The 27,450-nt window shown below is 38.6% G+C and overlaps 1 protein-coding gene across 3 annotated transcripts in view; it reads right to left on the reverse strand.

Moving 5' to 3' along the window:
• Positions 1 to 27,450, reverse strand: part of DHRSX (dehydrogenase/reductase X-linked) — a 200,959-nt gene that overhangs the window by 94,114 nt on the left and 79,395 nt on the right. For all 3 annotated transcript variants that reach the window (XM_064711755.1, XM_064711744.1, XM_064711735.1), the window contains exon 3: positions 15,536 to 15,604. In XM_064711755.1, the coding sequence (XP_064567825.1) occupies positions 15,536 to 15,604 (69 nt within the window). The remainder of the gene's footprint in view (positions 1 to 15,535; positions 15,605 to 27,450) is intronic.

Raw genomic sequence — 27,450 nt, forward strand, 5'->3', positions numbered from 1 at the left:
ACTTAAAACTAGCTTCCCTTCCCAGGCAAGGTTTCTGATCAGTCAACACAGCATTCCCATTGCTCTGTGTCTGACTGCTTGCTCTTCCATCTTCTCAGTAGTCTTGACACCCACACACTGAGGTAGGGAATTTACAGGACAACTCCTGAATAAAATATCCTCTTTCCAAAGATGCTACACAGCAGCAGCTTGCTGCTGTGCATCCTGGTGTGCTATCTTCTTGGTGCCTTCAGCTCCTGCTTTTGCAACCTGCAAGCTTCACTCCTCAGTTCAACAGAGTTTAGTAAAACTGCTGTTACAAGATGGGGTTGATTTGAGGCAAAAGCACTGGCTATTTCCAAGTTATTGTTTTTTATTTGATTTATCTGAGTATTTGCTGTTCTGTGCACACATCACTGGAAAAAGAACCAACCAAAGAAAAAACTTAGCTCAGGTTTTCAGTGTCAGGTTTGTTTGGACTCTAAGGAGACCCTTTCCCTATGCCCCTGACTAAGGCTGGCTGATGGTCCTGCTCACCAGGAGCAGTCATTGCCTCTACCTGCTGCCAGCTCTGAGCAACCCCCAGAAAAACGTCGTGGTTCATTTGCTCCATACCCAAACAAGTGCTGGGTGCCAGGTGTTAGGAATTTTCTGTAGAGCAGGCTGAACAGACAGGTGGTGAAAGTTGCTGACAGCACAGAAATATTCAGCTTAACAGAGGCTTGGGAGGATCATTAGGAACTTCCTGAAAGATGGAGCAAAAGTGGGCAATTAGACAACACTTAACAGGGGAATGATTGCAGATCCGTGCATGGTGTTGCTCCCGAGCAGAGAAAAACAAACAATGTTCTGGAAGAGTGTGATCTCTTCAGAATAGGAAGCTCATTGAAGGAAGGACTGCAAAATGCCTGCAAGTGTGTGGGTATGCTGGGCAAGGGTGTACAGAATAAAGCAACTAGGATCTTTGATTTGTTGCCTGTAACTACCACGAATAAAAGAAAACAGCAGTTACAGAGACTATTTTTGGCTTGATTTCTTCCTTAATAAAAAAAGCCTGGTTCAGCCTCATTGCACTGGAACTGCAGGCTGTTGGGAATGCACAAGAATCCAGCTGCTTGTCAGGCAATGTGTAGAAAAAAGGTGACTGAAACCAGCTAATAGCCAACTTTTGCAGGCTACTCTCCCTGCAAATTAGCCCAATGCTATGCAGTGCTTTCTAAGCAGTCAGACTGATTAGCATATATGAACTCTGGCATATACAGAAATCACACCACTATTCAGCACTGTACAGGCTAAATAAGGGTTTAGAAGCCTTCAAAATAATCCTTGCAATTAACTGTAAATTCATTGGAAACAAAAATATTACAAGGCACGCATTTTAAAATATGTAGCTGAATTACAGTTCTTACTGACTGAAGAAATTGAGAAATTTAGTTTGTGGGTCTTTTAGTAGCAAGTGTGTACATGGGTGGGAATAACAGCTGCCTGCACACTTCTTAGAATTCAGATCTGAAGAGCAATGGGACTCACCTCCCAGAACAAATTTATGGCCAACTAGGATCAAAATTCTGGCCTCAGTACCTTCAGTACCTCTGAGTAACCATCCAACATGAATTGCTGGAATTGTCACTTCCCCATTAAATCTGAGGCAAGTTTCTAATTAAGGCAGTCCATTTGAAATTATGAGATAGAACCCCTGATTAGGTTAAAGTCAATTGTAAGTTTTCAAGAAGACATGAAATTCCAGCCCTAAACCCCATTATTTAGAAGGCTATAATACACCCCCCACAAGGGTTAGAAATATATGAATGCAACAATCAAGTAGCTTTGTGAGTCATGTTTATTGAATGTAATCATACAAACTGTTAGGTACAGAATGCTTGACAGTTCTTTATCTTGTATAAATGACAAGTTCTTTTCTGACCATAATATTATATCTATTTTCCTTTAATGTTCACTTTTTAAGGAGTTAAGGATTTACTTGGCCCCTAGGTGGGAAGGATACAGGTCAACTTAAAAGGAAAAACAAAACAAAAAAAAAGAGTTAATAAAGGAAAAGTAATATTAATTGGGTTGGGGTTTTTTCCCATTCTATCTTCCTAGACCTCCAGTGTGGTTTCACAGGTTTCTACCTGCTTGCTGTTCATGTCCAGAATGAACATAAAACCACTGAAACAGCTTCCCAGTTTTTAATAATGCTTCAGAATTGGGTCAATATGTGCTGATGGAAGCACTTCAATTGCACCTGCCACCAAAGAGATGGGGAGAAATGAACAGGGCTTCTAACCTCAGTCGTGGTGATTTGTAAAGCCCTTTCAGTCTCCATTGTACAAGACACATGGAGCAGTGTGAGTCTCCAGTCCCCAGATAGCAGGGGCAAGCTCTGTGCCTCCATGCCATGGATGGAGGCTTTGGATGTCCTTCCTCACAGCATCACTCAGGGGCTTTCCCTGCTAACCTAGAGAAGTGGGAAATGTTTGAATTTATCAGTTCAAGGAATGACTAAAAGCTCCCATGTCAAAGGCAAAAGAGAGCCACACTGCCAAGGAACTGGTTGGGGGCCATGATGAAAGTACATTGATGGATAAGTAGAGGTTAAGTTCCTGCCTTTAAATTTCTGTGTCTGCCCACTGATACCTATTTCTGCCTTGCCTTTGGCAGCCAAACTCAGAATTTGTAGGTCCAAGGTATAAAAAAAGGAAGTCAGAAAGGCTTAAGAAGATAGGTTTGGGAAAAGGACAGAGGGATGGTTCAGTGGGAATGGAGATGCCAGGGAGCCATTGAGATGAAGAGGGCAAGAACACAAGAGAGGAAAACCTATCAATAGCTATTTCATCCCCTTCAGAGAAAATTAGCTTAATGATTCAGGCACTCTTTTCTGCTTTTCCGTTGAATAATAATGGAAGTTATCTTTCAGGCTTTTCCCAAGGCTATCATGATACCTCTTCCTAGGACAAAAACAGCCACTGGACATAACATGTCACTCTTACTCCATGTTTTTTTAAATTTGACAGCTTTGAAACTAATTCAACAGAATAGTTTCCAGAGAAAAGATATCATGCAATCCATATAATTCATGTGTACTCTTCCAAACCAATATAAAATCAATGAAGAACCTTGTTTTTCCTGGTTGGGCAGCAGGATGTCTCCATCTCAGAAGCCAGCCAAAGAGAAACTAAAAAAAACTTAGCATAGTGGAAAAAATATGGAGAAGAGCAAATCACATTGTTCCATTTAAAAATGTGCAATTTTTCTGACTGTACAAGCACCATTAATATGGGATAATTTTTAAAAATTAAAATGAAAAAGCACAATAAAACTACATGTTGTTACCATTGATATGTAATGCTAGCTCGCAGTATGCAAAGCACAGAATGCAAAGCAGCTCCTATGAGTGCATGAGTATTATCTTAAACATAATTGAAACAGGCAGATATTTGTTACAAAGCTGTATTTTCCATTCTGGGGGTTTTTTTTGTTTTTTTTTTTTATTTTAAGAAAGATGGAAAAAGAGAGGTAGAGTAAAGAAAGGACAGAAAAAGTGAGGTAAAGAGAAAGGAAAAACAGAGATAGAGATGGAAATACAAATGTGCCAAGAATGCTGAACACTTTGGAAGATCTTCAGAGAAGACAAGGAAAGTTAAGTATACAGAATGGAAAGGAAAGCACACAATTTTCCTGGATGGAGCATTAGGGGGGAATATGCAAGCGGAGGGATAGAATAAAGCCTGTAGCCTCACACATCCTGCCTGGGGAGTTAAACAAACCTTGTGTGCACTGTGCCAACCCAGCTCATCCCTGCAAGCAGGTACAGCTGTGAAAGCTCTGTCACTGCTGACCAGGACATGACTCAAACATCTTAGTGCAGTTTCTCTAATACCTTAGTGCAGTAAATACAACTTCCAACAATAAAATCCTGAACTATGGAGCGACTCCTATTCTTTATTCAGGGACCATCTACTCAAAAGTCTGCTTAGCATAAACACTAAACAGTCAACCCCTGCACATATTTTCTGGATATGATCTTATGCTCCTTCAAGTTCCTGTGGCAGCAACCTCTTTCCAGGTTCTTCTTTCTCTCTGTTTTCACATGCTTCTTCATCCTTGCCTACTACTTGTGTTGGTTTTCTCCTTAGTCTCCCTTTCCTCTCAGCCTTTAGTATCTCTCCATTTTGTTTTGCTTATCAATATGCACATTAGTGTCTTAACTGTCTATTTTGGATTAAATTTAAAACTAAATTAAAAAATATGATCATTCAAAAAGAAAACGGAACATGAAATGTGGAATTCATGTTGTGGTTTTTTTTTTTTCTTGTATCATTCTCTTATCCGTTTTCCTTTTTTCACCCATTTTTCTCCCATTTTATATGTCTGATTCAGTTGCTCTTTGAACACATTGGTACATATTCCTTTTTATAGCATCCATTGCAGTAGAAGGCTAATTTTTATTTAACTCAAAGGCTAGGCTATATTAAAAAAATATTAACCAAAATGAATCTGCAAAATCTGAAATTAGCCTGCAAAAAAAGAGAAATTATTTTAAAAATGTTTTTTAAAATAAAAAGGTCAGTAAAAAATCTATTTTTCAAGTAAAAGAATAATTTAGTGCTGGTAGTATAAATTTATACCCTCCCTCTGAGACAGAATACTCTTTATATCATCAGTGACATACAATCCCACCTGGTGCTAAAAAGGAACTGGAGGAAAATCATCACTAATTTTTAGCACCAGAAGATGGTGTGTTTTAAAAGGTTGCTGCAATGGCAGCTTGTGGAAAAGTTCCGTGGAGCCAGACAGCAGGGAAAGCACCACCTAGGTCCTTTCCTCCTCAAGCTGCAGAGAACAGACCCAGGCTGGCACCCACAGCCACAGTTTCCTTCCAGCCCCCACCCTCTCCGTACACACCTGTCCCCCATGACAGACCCAAACTCCCCAGAGCATGATCTTCTTACTGTAGGCTGAAATAAATTAATTAAATCCCCTGTTCTGTCCTCATTTTACTGCCTTACAAATCCCTAAAACAGGCTAGCAGGTAGCACTTTTCCAGCTGAAATGAGGGATTAGCCATTTTGCATCCAGCTTCTGAAAAATAACCCCCAAGGAAACACTTTGGAAGCACAAAAGAATGGCTTTGTTTAAAAACATTATCTTTAGAAAATAAAGTAAAAATTAAATTTAAGAGACTAAGGATATAGATGCTAAATTTTCACACAGCCTAAGAATGGTATTTCTGGACTACCCTTGAAAAATTACCTTTGCCACTAGCAATTTACATTACCTGAGGAGCTCTTTGTCATCTAAAGAAAACAAAACCTACTAAGATCTCTATCTCAGTCTCCCCTGCAGACTGTGCTCCCCCTGCACAAGGCTGAGAGGCCGGGCTCTGCCTGGACAGGGAGACAGAGGCAGAGCCCAGAGCTCAGAGAGGGTGAGGGACATCTCAGCTCGGCTTGTCAGCTCCCCAGCGCTGCTGCAGCCACGGGTCCTGCCCATCTCCACAGGCACACACACCCTGGGGCCCAGGGCTCACCTATCCATGCAAACACAGCCCTAAATGCTCTGATTCTGATTGCGCTGAGATGAAGAAAAGGTTAATTGGATACAAAAAATTGTCCTCTTTTGCAAGCAAGGGCAAACATACTATTTTCTCCTGCTGGGTGGAAGCACAGAAATGGGTACTGCCGTCTGACTAGCACGTCATGTTTTCTAGAGGTATGACTCAAGCAAATTAAAAACAAACAAACAGACAAACAATATTCTGTCTGTAGGGCTGACTGAAAGGGCACCTGGAGAGGCAAATACAATATATTATATATCATTGGTAGTCAAGGGAACTACAGTATTATGATTCCAGACTAAAAAGTTGTTTCATGTATCTTCTAATATAGCAGTCTTCTTCCAGCCACTTGAGATTATCTTAACTGAAGGAAGAGCCTTAGATTCTCAGGAGAGCTGCTCAGTACATCAGCCTTGTTCTGTCCCAAATAAGCACATTTTTTGACATCTCCATCTATTATCTATAACTAGTGCTTCAAAGTATAGGTGTTCATGGCAGTGGAGATGTGCATTGTCTTCTACTTTCAGAAACAAAATCTGGAAGGAAATCCCATTTGAAGATTTCACTTGGGAAGGGACAGAACAATTAATTTTTGCATCAGCTCAAAGAAAAAAAAACAAAACAAAAAAAAACCCAGATAGACTGATGGAAAGAGGGCTCAGACTCACACAAAAGTGTTTTGCACAGGATATTTCCATTTTAAACAAAATATGTTTTTTAAACAAACTTTTGAAAAAAACTTTCTTATTAAAAAAACCCAAATCAATCATAGTGTGATTTGCAAATCAACACAAAGCATTGATAAGCTGAAGTTTATTAATTCAAGAAGATTTAAAGGTCTACATTCTAAACCAAAGATTGTCGTCTATAGTACAGCAGTCTGGGACATAAGAAACACAGTTGGGATGAAAAGCCTTTGATCTGGATCGGGCTGAACAAAAAATGCTACTTTTCAAGTTAATCCCTTCTACAGAGATTCTGCACTTTCTCTGTGTTATTTTGTAGATATGAGTGTAAAAGTGTTTCTTTCTCTCTTTTGCCAATAAATACTCCCATTCAAACAGACATATCTCTTGGAAAAATTCTGTCTTCACAAAGAATTGTTCCAACTAGGACCATGGAATTTTTGCATGGACTGACTTTCAAGTGTTGAATGTAAGCTGGAAAAAAGCCTGCAACATTTTAGGTTGGAAAATTAACTTGTTACAAACCTCCAGTTCAGAAGTCCCCAACTGCCGTGACAAAGTTTTGAAAAGGAGAAATTGCTTTTTGCCTTATATTATTTTTCCTTCCTTTCATTTCCCTCTGATATGCCATCAAATTTTTAAAGAGACAGAAGTACAGACAGTGCATCATTTAAATGAGATCCATGTTCCAGGAAGCTTAGTTTTTGTAAATTACTTCTTAAAAAAGCACAAGTGAGCATGAGTGAGATTGGAGTAAAATTAGAGGAAATGCAGAACAACAGCAAATCTTGCCCAGAGCCATGGAGATCTCTCTCCAACCACAGGCCCACGTTTTTCATGCTTGGGAGCTAAAACACTGGCAAGGATTATTTTTCAACTAGGTCAAAGTAAATGCTGGAAAGATGATTTGATTTATTTTGTCTCCTCAAGTCACATCAGTTGTGAAGAGCCACTCCTGCCAAGCAGCCTGAAGTCAACAGTAATCTTGGTAAGAGAAGTCAGTGGCAGACATAATGCTAAAATCAAATAAGGAATGAAACACAGCCAAGCATTATCTTGGGGAAACTAATCAGGTGGTGGAAACAGTTCACATCACCTTGTGCAGAAACAGTGCCTCAATATATGAAGAGAAATCCAAACTGAGACATGATTATTAGGCTTGTAATGAGTATCATGTTAGATCCTTGGCTTAATTGAAGAGCCTATAAATATCCTTAGGAATATTTACTTTTCTTCTTATAAGCAAGGATTTCTAGCACCAGGTATCAAAAAAGACCATTAAAAATGCTGGCATTAGACACTTTCTGCAAGACTTTAGGCTAAGAAGGGTTTCAAAGTGTACATGAGCATGATAATTTACAGTCAAATGATAAAAATGTGGCAGAGATGACACACATCATGTAATCTTGAACACATTAAATTTGAAAACTGTATTTTAAAACTTAAGTCTTAACAACAACAAAAAAAAATAGTCTTTGCCCTGCACTAAAATTGAAAATAAAGACAAACAAAAATCAAGAACAAAACAAAAACCAACCAAACAAAAGACACCCAATCAACAGTAACAAAAACAACAACAGCAATAACAATAAAACAAACCAAAATCCAAAAAAACAAAAGAAACAAGAAAGGAAGCTGCTTCAGAGCCATTCTTACACTAAATATCAGCATTTATTTCCTTTTTTTCCACAGAATATTTTTTTTTACTTGAATAGATGCGATTTTTTTTTTACACTGCTATGAAGTTCTTTTCAAATATCTGCTTCCCAAGGCTGCATTCTGGTCAAATTATTGCTATTCCTATCACTATATGTACTTAAATCTTAATATTGGCACTGTATGAACACTGACACAGTGTCTGGAAGGCCCTGAAGCTGTGTAGTTACAGTACCCATATTCAAGTCTGGACACACAAAGCAGACAGGGTTTCATGTGGGTTTGGCAGCTAAAAAGTGCTAGATATACAGAGTTACAGGGTGGCTGGGGCTGGAAGGAGACAGTCCCTTCTCATGCTGGGCCCTCTGGAGGTGGTTGTCCAGGACAGTGTTCAGATGGCCTTTGAGTATCTCTCAAGACAGAGAATCTACAAACTCTCTGGGCAATGTGTGCTGATAACCAAAAGCTCTTATGCTAAAAAATTATAAAAACATATAGTTTTTTCTAATTTTAAATGGAATTTCTTGCATATTAGGTTGTTCCCAGTGCCTCTGGTCTTGTCACTGGGCACTGCTAAGGAGAGCCTGGCTCATAACTCATTTTAAAACTGGGACATCTATTCAGAGCTTCAATTCTGTGCCACTGAAAAACAGTCCTTGAAGAACAAATCAAGCATGGGCAGAGTGGCATTGGTCCTTGGGAGGTGCAGAGGCTCCTCTCTAGCAGTTCTTCCCCTGGAGATTTGTCGTATTGCTGCAAGGATGGAGCAGACAAGGAAATGCTGGCACTGCCTGCGCACACAGGCTGACCAGCATCTGTTGTTTGATGTGCAGCTCATACCTGGCAGGTTGCTCACACAGCATACAGGCTCTGCTTATCCCGCATTTACTTCAGCCCACAAGTTCTCCGTGCTCTTGGCAGCTGGGCCTCCAGTACAGAAGCCAATGACATTTCCACATAAAATATTCTACTTGTTATAAGCAAATTAACTTCTAAAGCCCTACATGTAACTCACAGAAGATAGGTCTATATAATGTAGTTCTTGGAAGAGAAATGTGAAAGCATTCCAGAGAGAACACAAATTGCTTTTTTCTTGGCTTTGTCTTTCAATATATGCTGGCAAATTTCTTGAAAACAGACAAGGTCTAGAAATGGCTCACACAACCTGCCTGTAACTACTGATCTAGATGGAAAAAATAATGGCATATTAAAGGATGTGACAAACCCAGGAGCACCTTTATTCAGTCACTGCACAACATCATGACTCTACAAGTGCATACAAGAGGATCAAAATCCTGTGAAAGTCTGAAATGGGAGCTTTTTCCAGCCTTGAAGAGGCAATTTTCATTTGAAACTCCCTTTCTCCAGATTGCCTGCAGTAGGGCAGCACAATCAGCAAAATCCTAACCTCAGAGCTTTGGTGCCATTAGTCACACAAAGCTTTGGTGATTTACAGTCAGAAAATGATTTCAAGACGTCTGACGGGACTTTGTTATTCTGCCTACAGCTACACCTGTGCACTTCTTTGTCTCTAAGTTTCAATTAGAGATAATTTAAATAAGAGAAAATCACATTTCCTAGTGGCAGAGCCTGTTAATGAAATGTGTTTCACATTTCCAATGGAAATGGGAATTCAGGAAACCAACAGGCAGAGCTTGTGTCTGCATTATGAATACATTTCACATTTGAAAGACTTTATCTCCATCTCAGCATCCAGATATGCAACTCATCTTCAGCTATGTGAACCATATTCATATTGCTCTTAATTTCTGATTTGCCACACTGTTAACATGACCACTCAATTTCCAAAGTGTTTTAAGAAACACAAAAAATAGGGGGTTCTCTATTGTTTTAAGTACCTATAAGAACTGAGAGGGGAAATCTTCTATCATGTTACACTGGAAGCCAAAAGGAGAGAAAGAAAAGACATAAGCAAACAGGCTTAACAAACTTAACCATGGTTTTGCATCAAAGAATTATGTAAAACAAACAGAAAAGCAGGACAATTGATTTGAAAAGTTTTAACCTAAGTGATTTTATCAGAGGGCTCTGGAGACACCTTTCTGTGGATTAAAATCTTCCCTGCTTAATATGAAGCAAAAAGTTACCAGCTTTATTGGATAAGAGATTTAAGTGCTATGAGCACAGATAAAAAGTATCAGCTCTCATTACTTTCTTGGTCTCCAGAAGAGTCTTCCATTCTTGTGCATGGGGAGGATCCAGTCACAAATCTATATCAACACATCCAATGTTTTTCAATATCCAAATATGTTCATATGGCTTGAATATACCTAGTATAACCTCAGATGAGGAAGGAAAATAAATCTTAATGTTTAGGCAAGGTTCATCAAGTGACAAAGCAGAAAAACTCTGCAGTTCCACATAGGGTCCTGCAAAGTGCAGCACTGTCACACTGAGACTTCTCTGCTCCCATTCACATCACCACCTTGGCTTTCAAGGTGTCCCCATAAGCCTGGTGTTAGCTGTCCAACTCCAACTGAGGGCAGTCATTCACCTGCCAAAGCCAATACTGGAGATAATGCACCAGCCCGAGAACAGAAACCAGGCAGGTGGAAACTGCGCTGTCATTGTCAGAAAGCTCTTTAAACCAATCCTACAGGTCTCTCAGCATCAGCAGTGGTAGAGAAAGGATATTTCAATAGGATGTGGTAGAAGAGACAAAGTAACCACATCAGGTCCAGCCACAAGCCCAGGACATGACGCTTTTACAACTCAAAACACCACCAAAAAAAAAAAAAAAAAAAAAAAAAAAAAAAAGTGACACAAGCAAGCATAAATTCACACCTGCTTATGTACACTTGTAAAAGATATGTCTCAAACACAAATATTTTCCACTATTTTTGACTGGTTGGACAACCACTTCCATAATGATGCCTTTGGCATGCCATCCAAAAGAAATAGTCCTGGCAGACTTTTTTTGCACATATTAACAAGGCATCAGTCCTTGCTGAACTGAACTCTTTGCTGAAGACAACTCCAGATAACATGATGGGAATACCACCACCAATTTTAAAAGTTTGTGAATTTGGGAACTCAGCAGATTACTTCCTCTAACCTGCAGGGAAAGCTAACAACGAACTCTCTGGTATGGAGCAGAAAAAGCTGGACTGCTCTGTTAAAAATGGTGCCTAACACAGCAAGCATTGGTGGAGAAACCACCCACGAGTTATTCTGCAATTACACATGGTACAACTATATTAACCCATCTTCTTTCACAGCAATTCTTCAATCTCAGGTCTCTAACAAAAAGGAAAAATTCCTTTTTTATTAGCAAGTTATACTTCAAAAGGGAGCAAGAGACTTTATCATCTCCTTATTCCCTGGCTGAGCCACATGTAGCATAAACATCTCTAGAGAAAGCTCTGGGAAAAGCCAGGCTTGTTAAATGCACGCGAATTTTTTTAAGACAATTCATTCTACTATTTGGCCCACGCTGTCTTGATGTGGGTCAGACTGTAAATGACACAATTTGGCTGCCACTGTGCTAACCTCTGCATTCCTCTGGCACTGAGGGAGAAAGTCCCTTCTTCCTTTCTCACCTGACTTCAAATGGACGTTTCATGAAGGCTTTGAATTTACCTGGTAGTTTTATAATTGTGGTTTTATTTAAATTGCCGCAAAAATGTTGGGTGAGATTAAACACAGGCTTCTCCTTTTGAAGAGGTCTACGCTTAATATGACTTTTACACCCTCTTTTCTCACTCAATGATATTTTTTTTCTCCTTTGACTCTAGTTGCAACTCCAATCTCTGGATGTGAGAGCCTTCCCCTGGTACTGTAGCTATGTGATATTTATGCATAAAGTTTTGCTAATTGCTGATTCCATCGGCATTCATGAACCTTTGCTGGAATGAACGAAGCTTTCATTCATGTTTATATATGAGTTTCCAACATTTGTATGTTTGTGATTATCAGGCTAAAACCAGCTTTGATTTGCAGAGACATAAGCTGAGGGTAACTGAGTCAGGAGATATAACTCTGTTATGTAAATTGAGAGATCTTCTTCAGTACCACTGAGAGTTTACTTTATCACAGAAACTTCCCATTTCCTCAGCTCAATGAAGTTTGTTCACCACTGGTAACTGTGCTTACAGCTGCACTACCAAGCAGTTTGGATCAATATAAGTCCATTTCTGGAGCTCATTTTGTGCTGGGCACCTGACATAGGCACTTGCCTATGTCTGTGGAAGGCTCAGATAAACTCTGAAGTTTGCTCCCATGCAGAACTGCTCTGTTACTGCTGCAACTCACCTCTCAGGCTAGTTCTGTCCAGAGGGAATCCAGGACAGGACCTGCAGTGCCCCTCCTGATAGGAACCTGTGCTCAGCAAGCAGCCAGGAGCTGAGGGTTGCCTGAAAAGCACCCAACTGATCTAACTAATGAACACACTAACAGAGGCACGCCCTATGTGCAAATTACAGAGATTTATCCAATTAGAATATCTCTGTGGCAATCCCGAGCCATCAACAATTTTCCCAGCCATATAATTGCCACTATTAACAACACAAGTTCCCAATTTAACAAATGGTAGCAAGATAAATGTCCACACCATCCTGGCTTCTCCCAGCTTTGTGATTCATGCTGTAGCAATGTGTTGCCCTTGGTCTTTTGGAAATAGCGCCGGTGTGAGAATTTTAATGACAATGCAGCACTACTTCTGGCCTGTTCTGGGTATCTGAGGGCTGGGATTTCTTTATCATGGAGGAGGTTCTGACGGTTCAGCTGACTGGGTCTATCATGCCCCAAGGACTTGTAGCTTATTTACTTCCTCTCAACTGCCCATGTACATCCTCCCTCCTTACACTTTGAAATAGGTTACCCAGAACAGAGACTCAAAACCAAGGAAGACATTTGAACAGTCTGGAATCAGCAGGGAGAGGAACCAAGAAGGTTTCTGATGCAGCCCCAGGATAGGGGGTGGGTGGAAGGAAGAGATGAAGTGCTACGTTGTTCAGATTTTCTGAGTCCTTTAGCATCACTGCTTTGTAGCAAATGGCTGTAACTGCTCTCCTCTCCAGTTCTGTACTCTCTTTTGACATTGGCTCTGCTTTCCATGCCTCCAGGGTGAGAAACCAGGCTCCCTGGCTCCCTGTATTCAGAAGTTTTGTCCATCCTTTCATGTCTTGCCATGCTTTTGCAAAAAAACAAAACAATAAAAAAACAACCAAAACCCATCACCTGCATGCATAGCCCTTTTTATTACTATCCTTTATCCTCCTCTGCAATGCTAGCACATTATTGCTCCTCAGCTGCTTCATAGGAATTACTTATGTACATGCTTTGAATCTCACTTGTCCCAGAAGTAAGTACAGATTATGTCAAGTAAAACTACTTACCCTTAGATATCAGACAGAGCCCCAGACAGACAAGGCCAAGACAGAGAAGGATGACAGTGCCTTAAAAACATTGTAATTACTTGCATTCAATAAGCCTGGCATTTTCCCAGAGCTGTCTCTGGGGATGATTGTGCTATGTATGGCTCAGCCAGGCAACAAGGAGAGGACAAGGTCTTTTGCTCCCTTTTGCTGTCTAACCTGATAAAAAGCAAGGAGATTTTCTTCGTTCTAAGGAATCTGAGATCTGGATAACAAACTGATGGCATCCACTCATGTTGTTTGTCCATAAGAGCTATATTATGGGCAATCCTTGACCACACTGGCTGCCCACAAATACTACTTTGAGTAGTTCTCCTTCAAGAGTCTGATGTTCCTGATGGGAGCAGTTTCTGTAAAGCAGTGTTTTCATATGGGCCATGAAAAATGCTCAAAGGAAAAGCAGGAGGAAAGGGTCAAGACAACCAATAATGTTTTTATGCAGTGACTAAACAGATCTTGAACTGCAGCTTTTGAAAAGGTAATACCCTTGCACAGCCCTGTCTCAGTGTTTTGGTTTGGATACAAGCATCATCTAGCCAACCAAGGACACATCACAGTGTCTACACACACATCCTATTAAAAGCAAAGTGCAGATTCATTGATAAACAGTGACACAGGAGTGTCACTCAGTTCCGAACAAGTCTTTTGCACAGGACATTGCACTTTTAAATACAAATTTTCCTCAATCAGTGAGAAATTTCGAAAAGACAATACTCTTCCAATTTATTTTTAGGCCGAACCAATCGAGGCCTGAGATTACTTAAACCTCAGTTAAAATAATTACAGTGAGGAACAACTTCAATTGACTTTAAATACACTTTCAGCTTCCTCAAACTGACATCTTTTTCTTAACAGTTTATAACTGAGGGCTATAACTGACTTTACCTAGAAAAAGCAAGAAGGACTGTAGTGCTAGAAAAGCCTGTGATCACACAGAGGGAGAAAATAACACAGACCCTGGTTTATTCAGATTCATGCAAGTCACATGACATTGTTAATTCCAACTGGTTTTGGTCTCTGCACAGAAACTTCCAGCAAAGGACTTTAATGATGTAATAATTACCTTTTTCCTTTTATGATCCTTCTAACTATGCCATAATTTATGATGCTTTTAACTAGCATACATGTATCCTGAGGCTATAATGGATGCACATTTATTTAAGCCAAAAGATAAATCATAATGAAAGGGTTTTTTAAAACAATAATTAACATGTATTTTGATCATCATAACAGTAATTATGGTACAAAAACAGAATCAGATCTCAGAAGAAGCCATGAAGATCCCAAATAGTTTGGACTAGCAACACTGCTCTATAATTTTGCCAAGAAATTATGCGTCAAAGTGGCAGGAATGAATCATCATGCACCATTAGGAACTACGCCCAGTGACACCCAGGGACAAAAATGTGAGCTGCACTAACCTCCACCACAAACTGCAAATGGCAATCACAGAGCAGGTAGTGTGGAACATGCCTTTTCTCTTACTTATCAAGCTATGCTGTCCTTATACCTCTACAAACATGATAGATCATCAGGAAGGATGATCTATCTAAAGGAAATAAGAGAAGAATCACAGAAAGATAGGAATTTAGGTTTGATATGAAAGGTCTATTTATATTTAAGAAAATGGTTTTATTTGTGAAGTATTATAAGCTCTTAACATTGTCAAATGACCCAATCAAGCAGCCTTGATCTTTAAAAAACCTGTCAGCTCCTAAAACAAGCAAAGTAAAAGAGCACACACTCTTACCTGCTGTCATCCTCCCTTTAGCAAAAATTACTGGTATTCTGAATTTTTCCCATCTATTAAATCATGCACATACAAATACTCAGGCAGACTGTAAGTTGCAGGCAACCCTTTTTCAATGAAAAACAGTAAAGTCAAACCAGGCTGAAAACATTGTTTAAGAAATACCCTATGCATTTTACCCCTGAGTCAGATTTATTTCTGAAATTCAGTTCATAGAATCACATAACCATTTGGGAAAAAAGGACCTTAAAGAGCATCTAGTTCCAAACCTCCTGCCATGGGCAGGGACACCTTCCACTCCACCTTCCGCAGTTTGCTCAGAGCTCCATCCAATCTGGCCCTGAACACTTCCAGGGAGGAGGCATCTACAACTGCTCTGGGCAACCTGTTCCAGTGCCCCAAATTAAAAAAAAATAAATTTAGCTTTACACAAGGGGTCCTCATATAAAAGGAGATGACAGCAAAAAGAGAGGAAAAGTGGTTTCTTAAAGGAAATTATATCATATGGTACCTTTTCCAGTCAAAGTTTCTTCTTTTATTTTCCTCACCGCTTCTTGGCCATCACTTTCACTGTTTCCAGCTGTTAAAGGACAAAAAAATGAAAAATTAGCAATGCAATCAATTTAAGGACTGGCACCTATGAAGTGACAACCACAGTGTAGAACCAGTGTGAAGTTTTAGGTGGAAAGGTGTGCTGCAGAGGCTTTCAAAGAGGGCTGCACAAATGCACTGTGATTTCCACAAGTTCTGCCAGTTTATCTCATTTATTCATATAAAATACAACTATCTACTGGACCAGCAGACTTGAGATTTGAGTCTGTGAGACAAGTGAATTGTATCACATCCAGATTGGGCAAAAACTTCACTACAGGTTAGAGCAGATTTCCCCTTGCTCTTTTTCCAAAATGAAGACTTCCACAGCTGGAGGAAAGTCCTGACTACCCTGTCTCAAATGCTCATAAGAGGATTTATTAGTGCTAAGATAAAATGTAATTAGGCATCACATAAATGTCTTTTGTACCATTCAGCTTAGGTGGGTGGTTACTAATTGTCTGACATTTGTTTGGCAATTTTTTTATAACACGTCAAAGGAAAAAACATAAGCACAAGAGATATAGGAATTAAAACAAGTTGAATTTTTAAAATTAACATTCAATTTATCCACCAAAATATTTTCCATAGCATGGAACATCAAAATACCTACTGTTTATTATTTAAATTGGATAACAATACTGTTATCTCTTATGAATTTCACAAAGCTGCCTATTTTCTTTATTATATAAAACTCTGCCAAACTTTCTGTAAAGATTTTTTTTTGTGCCAGCCTGCAAGTATCCTGTTCTTATTTTCACAGCACCACAAAATAAAATGAAGTTGGAAGAGACTTCAGGAGGTGTCTGGTTCAGCCCCCTGTTCACATTAGCAGGTACATGCTTGTATTTACTTGTGAAAAAGGACTTGAAACACATCTTTGTTTTCATGATATGCAAGAAAACCCAACATTTACATAAATTTAGCCAAATTAATACGCTTAGCATTCCATATACTGGAGAGAAAATAATTCTCACATAAAATATAGATTCATACAGGTGTACAACTGCTGTCTATAAATTCCATTAACTATGGACTAGGAAGGAAGGAAGGAAGGAAGGAAGGAAGGAAGGAAGGAAGGAAGGAAGGAAGGAAGGAAGGAAGGAAGGAAGGAAGGAAGGAAGGAAGGAAGGAAGACCCAGAACAACAAAGCAGATATTTGCAATATTTTCCTCTTGCTGTTTTTCTGCCTTTAAAATATCCAGCCTTGTAGAAAAGAAAAACATTCAGTTTGATGCTAATTTCCAGATATAGATGCAGCACCAACAAACAAACCCTCCAGTGAAACTCTGCCATTTCTGGGGAAATTTGTGCACAGGTTTTATGGGCAACAGATTAATTTTCCTCCCTGTTTCATCTCAAGTAATGTACTAAAGTAGGATTTCAAACTCAGAGTGTTGTTGTTTATTAGGCTGGATAGTGTTATGCTAGAAATAAGAACACTTGTGTGCCAATTCTGTGAACATCTTATTTGATTCCTCTTTTATTCAGCACCTCTCGTGCAGAGATCTGGCTTATTAAAGCCTCCAGTGTCATGATATAACTCTCAGTATGTTCATTTAATTTGTTCTTTTAAAAGAGCTTGTGTTCACAACAAATTTTAATTTGCTTTATTTTGCTGTTATATAAATGGTTATTCATTAAAGCTCAGTGCCTTCCAAATGAGCTCATTTTATTTATATTTGCATATTTTTCACTCTAGACCACTGGGAAAAAAATTATTATTTTGCTAAACAGTCACTTCAGATGTCTGTTTCCAGCCTGATCCAACAGAGTTTGAAAACCAGATGCTGAAGGCTGGAGTATTGCAAAATTGAAATAGCTTCAGTGAAAACTGCCACAATATTAGAGGTTTTCAAAATCCTTCTTTCAAAGAAAATACTGCAAGAAAGAATAAAGACATTGAACAAATGACCAAAATCCTTAGAAAAAGTTCAAAGGCACTTCAATCAGAAGGATACATACCATGAAACTGGGAGGCTAATGTAGGCTTCTGAGTTAGGTTAAGGAGATCAGCACCCCTTTGCCAAAGGGAGCGAGGAAAAGGACAATGCACTTTTGCACTGCTTCCCTTCTAGCACATCCTTCTGGGATCTTCTAAGCAAAGTGAGTGGTAGGCATCAAAAAGATCAACCTCCTTTTAAGTGCTTTATTAATTATTAAAAATGTTTTTTAAAAAATGCTTTTTAAGTCACTAAGCTAACACAGTCAGCTTTGGGTTGGGAAAAATCAAAACTAATCTGCACCTTCTTGATGAAGTTGGGTCACTAAAGGGCACAACCTTCAAGTGCACTGAGCAGATGTACAGCACCCTAAATTCAGGATGGTTTACTAGACCAAGGTCAAATTCTTACTGCTGTCAGCTGGTTTAAATCCTCAGTATCATATTTGTAATGATTCTTTAAAAAAATTTTTGATACACAAACTGATCCTCTGGCTGGACATTTTTTCAATGATTCACTATAATTTCCACATGTTCCATATACTAGAATTTATCCATTTTAAGTGTTATAGTATCTGTAGCATAAGATCTGCCTACTCTGAATTCAAATGGTTTGAAGGGAAGAGTAACAAAGGGAAGAGAGATGATCATGTATTTTATGCAGTGAGGGAATCTTAGAAAAAGCTTTGAGAACAAGGGATTCATTGTCTTGGGAGCTTAGATCATCAAAGTACCCAAAACCATAATAATCTTGCTTTTCATGCTAATTTAAAATGTCTACTGGGAACTCAAAATAGATATAGTTTTCTCAAGAACTGTTTATGCAAGCAGTTCAGTGCCCTACCTGATGGGTTTTTTTCCACTTAATCCACAAATAGTGAAGAATTTTGGGTGAGGCTTATTCAATAACAACACTGACTATAATCAATTCTGAAAAATCCCTAATAATATAAAGAAATAAATTCATTGTAAACAGATGCACCCGTATAAAATCAGATATCATTTCAATGGCATAAAAATTATAGTTCTTAATACTGAAAATACTGAAAATACTGAAAAAAAGGAAAACATATTTAAATACAACTTTTAGTCAAAGAAATGTACTCATCTCTTCAACATTTACTTCCACAAACATCACAAGTCAAAGCAAGTTGATATGAAGCCACCAGAGAAGTACATACTAAAATTCTTATCAGCACCAATAGAATTTGGATCTTTTCCTAAATGTCAGGCTCTGTCATCTCAGTCACTTAAGTAGATCCTAGCTCTGGAAGCTATTTCAGAAATTTCGACAAAATTGTCACAGAGATTGCTCAGTCTGACCAAGGCTGAAAAAAAGCACAGACCTTAGAAAGCCTGTATGGGCTAAAAGCACATTACTGCTAATTAAGGGGTTCTGTTACATCTATATGTATTTTTTATACTATATTTTTAATTTCTTTGAATGCAACTATCTCTTCAAAAGAGTATTTGCCACTCACACACTGAATTTATATACAAAATTAATCCTGATAAAGAAAGTAAGAGCTTTTCCAAACGGTGTTTTGCAAAACTAAGAATTTGCAATCTTGATGTTTCAAGGAAATGTACTCCAGGACATTATAAATAAATTAAAATAGTCTTTGATCAACAATAGAGCCTGAAAAGCTTAAGGTTGCCTGGAGAGAATAAACCCACAAATCCAAAAAGCTCTTCCTTACTTCAGCATGTCAAGGGAAAAATTTCCTCACTTTCAGTAAGATAGCACAAAATGAAGACAAATAAAAAACTTTTGGAGATGAACATCAAGAAGATTCAAAACAACCAGAAAATGGTGTCAAGAGAAGGACCTGACCCCTCCAGTTTGGAGCCTGAGAGCCACCTTGTGCCCAATGCACCCCTCAGCCTGTGGTAAGCCCAGAGCAGGGAGCCCCAGGGGTAAGGCAGGAGTGAGAGCTGCCCAGGGGCAGGGCAGGCACATCGCCTCCAGCTCTCCCCACACGCCCCACACCCTGGCATGTGTGACCATCAGTCACCAGTGCCTGGGGAGCCTGAGATAATGCTCATCCCTCGACCTGTGGAGCCACAATTACAGATCAGTTACTCCCTGAAACAATGGATTGCTTTCCAGGGTGTGCAGCATGCCCCATGGCCCTTCCCTCTGCTCCCTCTGCTGACTTTGAGCCACCCAAGTTCAGAAGTGGTGCCCACAAACTCTTACGTGTCTGCCAGGAAAAGCTTGGTGGTACAGTAATCAATTCTGTATAAGTCTATACCATCTGATTAAGGAATTGCAAAGGATAATTGTTAGATGCCATTGTGCAACAGAATATAAAAGTTTCTAAATGGAAATTTGAATCAAGATGCCTCCTCAGAGTAGCATAATCCTCATTGTGATCGAAGGGGAACTGATTTCTTTGAAGCACCAGCCTGAAGACAGGGCTTATGAGGGCACCCAATGCCTCAAGAGGAAAACAAAATCCTATCAGCTGGTGTTAGGAAGATTATGATTTTATGAGTGTACACAAAAAATAGAACATGCCTAAAAGAGAGGAATAACTGCCCCCAAAATCTCCAAGGATGAGAAATTTGAACTCAATACAATATGAGCAGGTTTTTAAGGAATTTGTAAGGTTTCCTTTAAAAGAATTTGTAAAATCTTCAATAAAAATAATATTGATCTTGCATCTCATATGTAAAACATTTAAGGCATGGATTTCTATAATAGGTATAAGGATGTGACCAGCTATAAAAAATAAATTCTAAACATGATATAAACTTCCTTGTGTCTAGAGATACCACACATCTTTTGTCATTGAGTTCATCACGCAACAGTCACAATTAAATACATGCTTTCCTTACATGAAAGGTGAAAATATTGTTGTAAGTGACCCTTTGAGAAAAGAAGCAAAAAATGAGCAAGGGAGAAAATGTTGATTTGCAAAGAGAAAAGAAATCATTATTATTGACTTAGGTTTCAGCTACCCACCCATTCCAACAAGAGGTTAAGAACAACCCTGTTCACCAAACCGAAGATACATCTAGACAAGTGCCCTCTTTCCAACAATAACCTGTAGCAGATAAAGAAAAGACACGACAGCAGTAAGTCTAGGAGTGATTTTCTCTAATACACCCTCCCAGAAGCAGGAAGTTTCAGAGATTTCCTGAACCCAAGGTCACACATGGCCTCTCAATGAACATGGCAAGTGCTACTTCACCTAATTGCACTTTCAGTTCATTCAAGAGCTTGACTGCCAAAGAGTCCTGGGACAGCAGGCTCTGTGATTTAATGACACACCTAATTATGCCTAAAAGGTTGTTCTTCAGTAGCTTGTTTGTTGTTGTATTTTTTATTTTGTTGGATGTTCTCTACTTGGTGTACAATAATACTGGGAATGATCCCTTTTCCTTCACTTTCTACACCATTCATAACTGTATGATCACACCTCAGTCATCTGTTTGGAAGCAGAAGGATGTTTGTTCTGGGCCCCACCTTGTACAAAGCCATCCACTACTCCTAACCATCACTCTTTAGTTTTTTCCAGTTCAACCAGACTCCTTTTGAGTATGCCCAACAGGATGATCCAATGGTTTCTATAAAGGAAGAGAGACGCTTTCTGCCCTGTTTTCATCTTCTTTCCTGCTCAGTAATATAATTTTATTTGCCTTTATGACTGGCATGAAATATCGATGAGTTTGTACATTGAGCTTTCAACAGTAAATCACAATATTTATTTAACTCTTTGACTAGCAGTTAATTTAGGTCCTATTCTTGTAAATACATAGGTGTGGCTGTTTTTTCTCATATTCTGTATTTGCATTTACTAACACTCTGTATTTATCCATCCCTTCATAGCACAGTCATGCACTATTGGGAGATTATTTCCTATTCTTCATAGTAGTTAAGATTTCACAAGGCATCTCTGGACACCTCCCAGTCCCACCCTCTGCTACAATTGGTGGCCCAGGACTATGTCCAGTCAGATCCCAGGTGTTTCCAGGGATGGAAACTCCTCAACCTTTCTCAGCAGCCTGTGCCAGTATTTGAACACCCACAATGTAAAAAAAAAAAAAAAAAAAAAAAAAAAAAAAAAAAAAAAAAGGAGTGGTTTTTTTCCCACTAATACACTGGAAAAGATCCTCCTAACCCTTCTCTCCTTTTCAGGCTGAACCTCTCAGTCTCTCCTTACATGTCAGAAACTCAAATTCTTTAATTATCAATAGTCAAACAATTTTGAATATCCTAAATACATTTAAACAAAATGCATCATCGTATTCTGTATTTATCTTTGATAAATGTACTGAACATCTGTCTGTGGGACCACAAGCATCTTTACTCCAACTCTAAGCTCATAAATTACTTCTCAATATTGTTTTCTGTTTGCTAATCCATTACTAAACTACAAGTAATCTTTCTCTTATCTCAAGACAAGCCAGCCACTTTAAATCTCTTGGCATGAATCTCAACAAAAGCTTTTGACAACCAGGATTGAATCAATACACACAGTTGTTGAATATTTCAAAGCATTAGGCAAAAATGCTTAATGAATAAATTAAACAAGCACCTAGAAAAACTGCACTAACTCTTCCAAAGTTCCAATAACACATATTTAACTCTACATTTTTTTAAATGCCTGACTTATTTTTCAATATAAAAAACACACTTACTGGCCTATGCCCAACATTTTCCCAAAACTCCCCAGCATTGTATTTGTCACCTTATACTTCTTCTTTACCAAAGATGATTTAAGGTTTTATGCAGCAGATACTAGTCCAGAAATACTTTTACACTTCTGATGGATTTTGGTTTTAATCACAGTGGCCTGTTTTAGATTGCTTTAATTTCTTTTTGATGTCTAATACTGTGTTTATAACAATCTGTTACTGAGTTTGTAACAATCTCCATACTATTTTAAGCTCTGTATCTTTTTAGCTGCTCATTTTATATACTTCAAAGACAGTGAACAGATTGAAGACTTCAAGCCAATTTGTTTGCTCCTCATAAGGTTGCTTTTCCATCCCCCTGATAAAACCTTTTTCCTCTAAACCCTTTAGGACCATTTTGAAATAGGCAGACCAGAACACAAAGTATTTACAGTTCTGGCCCATGAAGGATTCATAGAGTTGAATCAACTCATATTGTCTGTTTAGTTTGTTCATTTTCTAATCATTTCTAATATTTGTTTTGATTTTTGCACCCAATGGAGCACCACAGAATTTCACAGAATGATCTATTTTAACCCTGAGATCTACTTGCAAAGTGATGATTGTCGACACAGAATCCATCACATCTTGTTTTGGCATTAAAATTTATCCCCCTGTCCATCACCATATTGATCTACATTGAGCTGTACATGCCTTTTAACACTCAGCTTCTTATGGTCTTCCCGAAATTCTTCACACATCCCTGGTCTTTATCACCCTGAACTCTTGTCACTTCATTATGTGCTCTTCCTATAAAATTATTCATTGTAAGCACCATATGTTAAAACAAGCACAGACGTGACAGTCTTACAACAGAAGTTAGGGACTAAAGTGTTTGACAAGATTCAAACATATTTGGAAGACTGTGTGTTGCTGTGTGCACATGTATGGTGCATAATTAACAGTAAACAGAGATTTCCATAACCCTGATTACATTGCACTGATATGATAAAACCTGAACTGAATTACAATTATAAAGGGATCTGCATGCATTTCCTTTATGCTCATACAGAAAAATGAAATCATCACCCACTTTTAATAGGCTGGTAAAATTTTGACACTTCCTGACTAACTCTAGAACTCATTCAGGCCTAAAAAACAACTGGCTGAAATTAGGAAGATAAATACTTTTTAAAAAAAATATATAACCCAAGCATCTCATAGACCCATGTATATTAAAAAAGACTATTAAAGTAACCCATAAAAATTTTCAGTAATTGAAATTAAATCAAACTGTCTTTGAAAATGAACTATTGCACCATCTTGATAGGATTTAATTATCCCTCGAAAGTCACTTTGTAGTATTATACAATATAGGAATTGTCTGATTCATGGTGCAGAGAATCCAGCTTGAAAATTGGAAACTAATGGGAATGAAAGAGGTGACAGAAATATCTCTTGCTCAGTGTTCTGCAGAGCTTACTGAGGTCACACAGAAGTGCTGAATCTGGTGATGGAAGTACATTTATTTATGCCAAATTGCAGGGCTCAAGCCAAAATTGCATAGCTCAAATAAGTCACCTGAATATATATACATATGTATAAGTATAATGAGATTGCTTCCTTCAAAGTGTGAGCCTGTCTTAGAAACCTGTGACACTGATATACTCAGACATTAAAGACTGATTACACTGCCCTGAACCTGGTGTTTTATACCAATCAAAAGTGTAACATTTTAAAGGTGCAAATATTTTGATTTTCATTTACTGCTTTCAGATAGAATTATCAAAACTTCTACATTAGATATTATCACACATTATCTCAGCCTTCTTTTATTAATATACTGAGGGCAAAAAAAAAGAAAAAATCAAATTGAGGCGTTCCTTTTTTGAGTCAACAATTTTAACATGCACACACAGAATCCTCATAAAATTGAACTGTGAACATGGATGTAAGGAATATGAATAGTTTACCCTTTTTTATCATTCTAAATTGAGAGAACTGTGGCAAACACCTTGAACCAGACCTGAACATCCTGAGTTTTATGTCCTGCACTGGGGGAGGTCATAGAATAATCCAGGATATCCTGATTTCCAATGTCCTCATTTATTTGTAAGTGCATACAAAATATCACCTTCAATATCAGTCACTGCTGAATACAGTGCGTCATTTACTTTCTGTCTCTGAAAATGAAAATGCAAGTTTATTTATCGACTAGCAAGAACTCCCTGTATAGCTGGATTGTGAAGATTCATCACAGCCATGAGTTTTCCCTACCAGGGGTTTGGTGTTTACCATGAGATTTTCCTGAAGTAAAAGCCCTGCTGACTGCGAGTGCAGCTACTGAGAGAAGCAGCCTGGAAGAAACCCTCAATGAAATCTATCAAACAAATATATAAATACACAGAAAATTACTTTCATCATTTTAACATTCACCAAAACCTCTTTCTCAAGGAGAGGCTGTGGGCAGGGTGAGCAGAGGGAAACCGTCAGTGGGGGATGGAGGCTTGTGCAACAGTGCTGGGACTGGGAAGGAAGGAGGCTTCAAAGAACTATGAAACCACCTGCTGTAAAGGCTCTGAGTGAAGATACTGCCTTTTGATACAGTGCCTACTCATGCTCCACAAGGTAACATGCTTCCTACTTATTTGCTTTCCTCCTTCCATGGGTGGATTGGGCTTAAAAGTAGGTTGTTTCAAATATTTACTCCTCTAAAATGTCAAACTGCATCAAAATCACATCCATCACAAATGGTGAATCATTTTTCACATCAGACATTCAGGCTTGACTCATTTGTCTGCTGCAGGGATATCATCCTTTATTGCTACAGTTCCTATAATGGGTAACAAGCATTCAGTGATTGAGCATGATTGACTGCAAGCTACATGTGAATCTCTCTTGCAAGCCCAAATTCACTTAACATCCACACCTTTTTCACAGAAGTTCATGTCTATATACAAACATAGGGTGAAAACAATCCTAGAGGACAAAGCTTGAGCATCCTTGCTCTCTTATTTGAGCCTTGTGTGGCCTGAAGCAGAACGTGCTAATGCATGCCCAAGTGCCAGCAGATATTTCAAACATACTCTGGACTCTTAGGCCCAACAGTTATGAGCAAGGATGGAAGGTCATTGCATTTAATGTGCTTTTGAGACTGTTATGATCTTGCAGCTGGAAAAGTGCCTGGGACTATCCATTCCTCTGACAGGGCTGCTTTGGTCTGAAGAGTTTCACAGGCAAAGAAGATGGCTGTGACTCATAGAGCTCAGTGTTTAGGTCAGAGTTTGCTCGGAAGAAATGAATCAGCTGGTTAACTTACTCATCAAATGCTTCCTATAATTAATTTCATTAATTCACATTTGTAGGGATTCGTAATGAAAACAGTAAGATTGATACAATTGTGGAGTCAATGGAAGTGTGTGTGTTTGTAGGCACCAAAAGAAAGAGCAAAGTGTTAAAAGAATGCCCTTTCTTGACAAACAAAAGACATGTTTAGAGGACACTGTTCCTGTGCTGTGCATGTCAAGGCCACAGCACAGAAAACTGGCAGCAGACGGCCATGCACTCTGCCATCAGGAGGATTACATCTCCAGGTTACAGCTCATTACCAATACCATTACTTTTCCTGCTAGCCCAGCCTAAAAATAGGCTATAGACAGAGTCTAAATATTGCAGACCAGGAAAAATGTACTGAGAGGTGCTGAGCAACATAAAAGATCACTGAATAGCAGTGGTTGGAAGGGAGCTCACTCCAATCCCCCTGCTAAGGCAGTTGCACCCAGAACAAGTAAGACAGGGCATATCCAGGTGAATTGTTAATACCTCCAGAGAAGGAGAATGCACAACTTCTATGGCAGATCTGACCATAAAATAGCCTGTCACTTTTGATCAAGAAGAACCACAGGGACAGGATAAGGACTGTCAGCTGGCATGACCTTTTCCCATACTCAGATGATGCCCGCAAGATCACACGAGCTCACACATCTGGGTGCTTATGAGACATGGGTGTGAGGCTGAGTGAAGGAGATTTACGACAGAGTGACTGTGAGTTGAAAAAAATTCAGCTTATTTAGAGATTCTGCACCTAAATCGCACCTTCCCATTCCCAAAACTCTCACACTGAATTTTCTTATATGGAATACCCTAAACTTTAAGTGATACAAAATAAATCTTGAAAAAAAAGAATGTTCTATCATTTTACGCAAAGAATGTTCATCACTCTATGCAAAGAGAAGAAAATTACCCTTTTTGTTTTCCCAGAGTACATTTTTGCAGTCCACCTTAAAGATGAAAAGCAATTTTAGTGAAATACTAATGCTGACATCATTAGCTACATCTAGCTACATTAGTAACATCTGGCATTTAGCTACATAAAGAAGCATCTACTTGCACTTTGCAGACGCTTGGGTTTGACACATCTATTAAAATATGTATGAGTAAGTGGTGTTCCACATTACACCTGTATGATTCCAGGACAATTCCATTATGTTACTGACTGCACTACACTAAAAGTACGTGGCTGCTGTGCTCTTGTCCATTGTTTGGAGTGGGTCTGATATGCGTACAGAACCTTAGAGAACAAATTCTGTATAAAAGTTGAACAAAATGGCATTATCAGCTAGTGTACAATGAAACAGCAGTATTCAGTGACTCTATGGAATAAAAGTTACAGTGGTTTAGGTAAAAATCTAGTTAAGGAAAGACGAAGTGAGAAAATGTAGCAATTTAAACATAAAAGTATTCATTATACTACATTCTGATTTAGTAGACATATTAGTAGACATATTTGTAGTAAAGGAAGTTTTAAAAAATAGGAAGTCTCCTAAATAGTGTCTGTGGTAGAAAGAAGAAATGGTGCGCACAGGACAGTTTTTGAGTTCATAGAGAAATTCACTTAACTTGAAATGTCTCACTCTAACTCAGCCACCTTATCAACTCTTTATTATCAATGGAGAGGAACAGGCACCTCCAGAAGGTGAATTGCCCAATCTGTCTCAGACTGACACGATTGAATCTCCAGGTATTTATTTTCTTGTCACTGCCTAGAGAGGTCTCTCACAGTGACAAATTGAGAAGTACATGTGCAATTTTTACATGGATAAAGTTATAAGGACTTCCTCTGTCCTTACACACATCATCCCCCACTAAACACTGTAATACTCCTTCAAGTCTTTAATTTGTTTTCCTCTTAATGAAAACATACACCCCAACGCTGATGCATGACCCATCCCCAGTAACAAGGAACTAAATAAAAAAAATACTTTTGTAAT

Source organism: Zonotrichia leucophrys, chromosome 1 (genome assembly GCF_028769735.1).
Source record: "Zonotrichia leucophrys gambelii isolate GWCS_2022_RI chromosome 1, RI_Zleu_2.0, whole genome shotgun sequence".
Lineage (NCBI taxonomy): Eukaryota > Metazoa > Chordata > Aves > Passeriformes > Passerellidae > Zonotrichia > Zonotrichia leucophrys.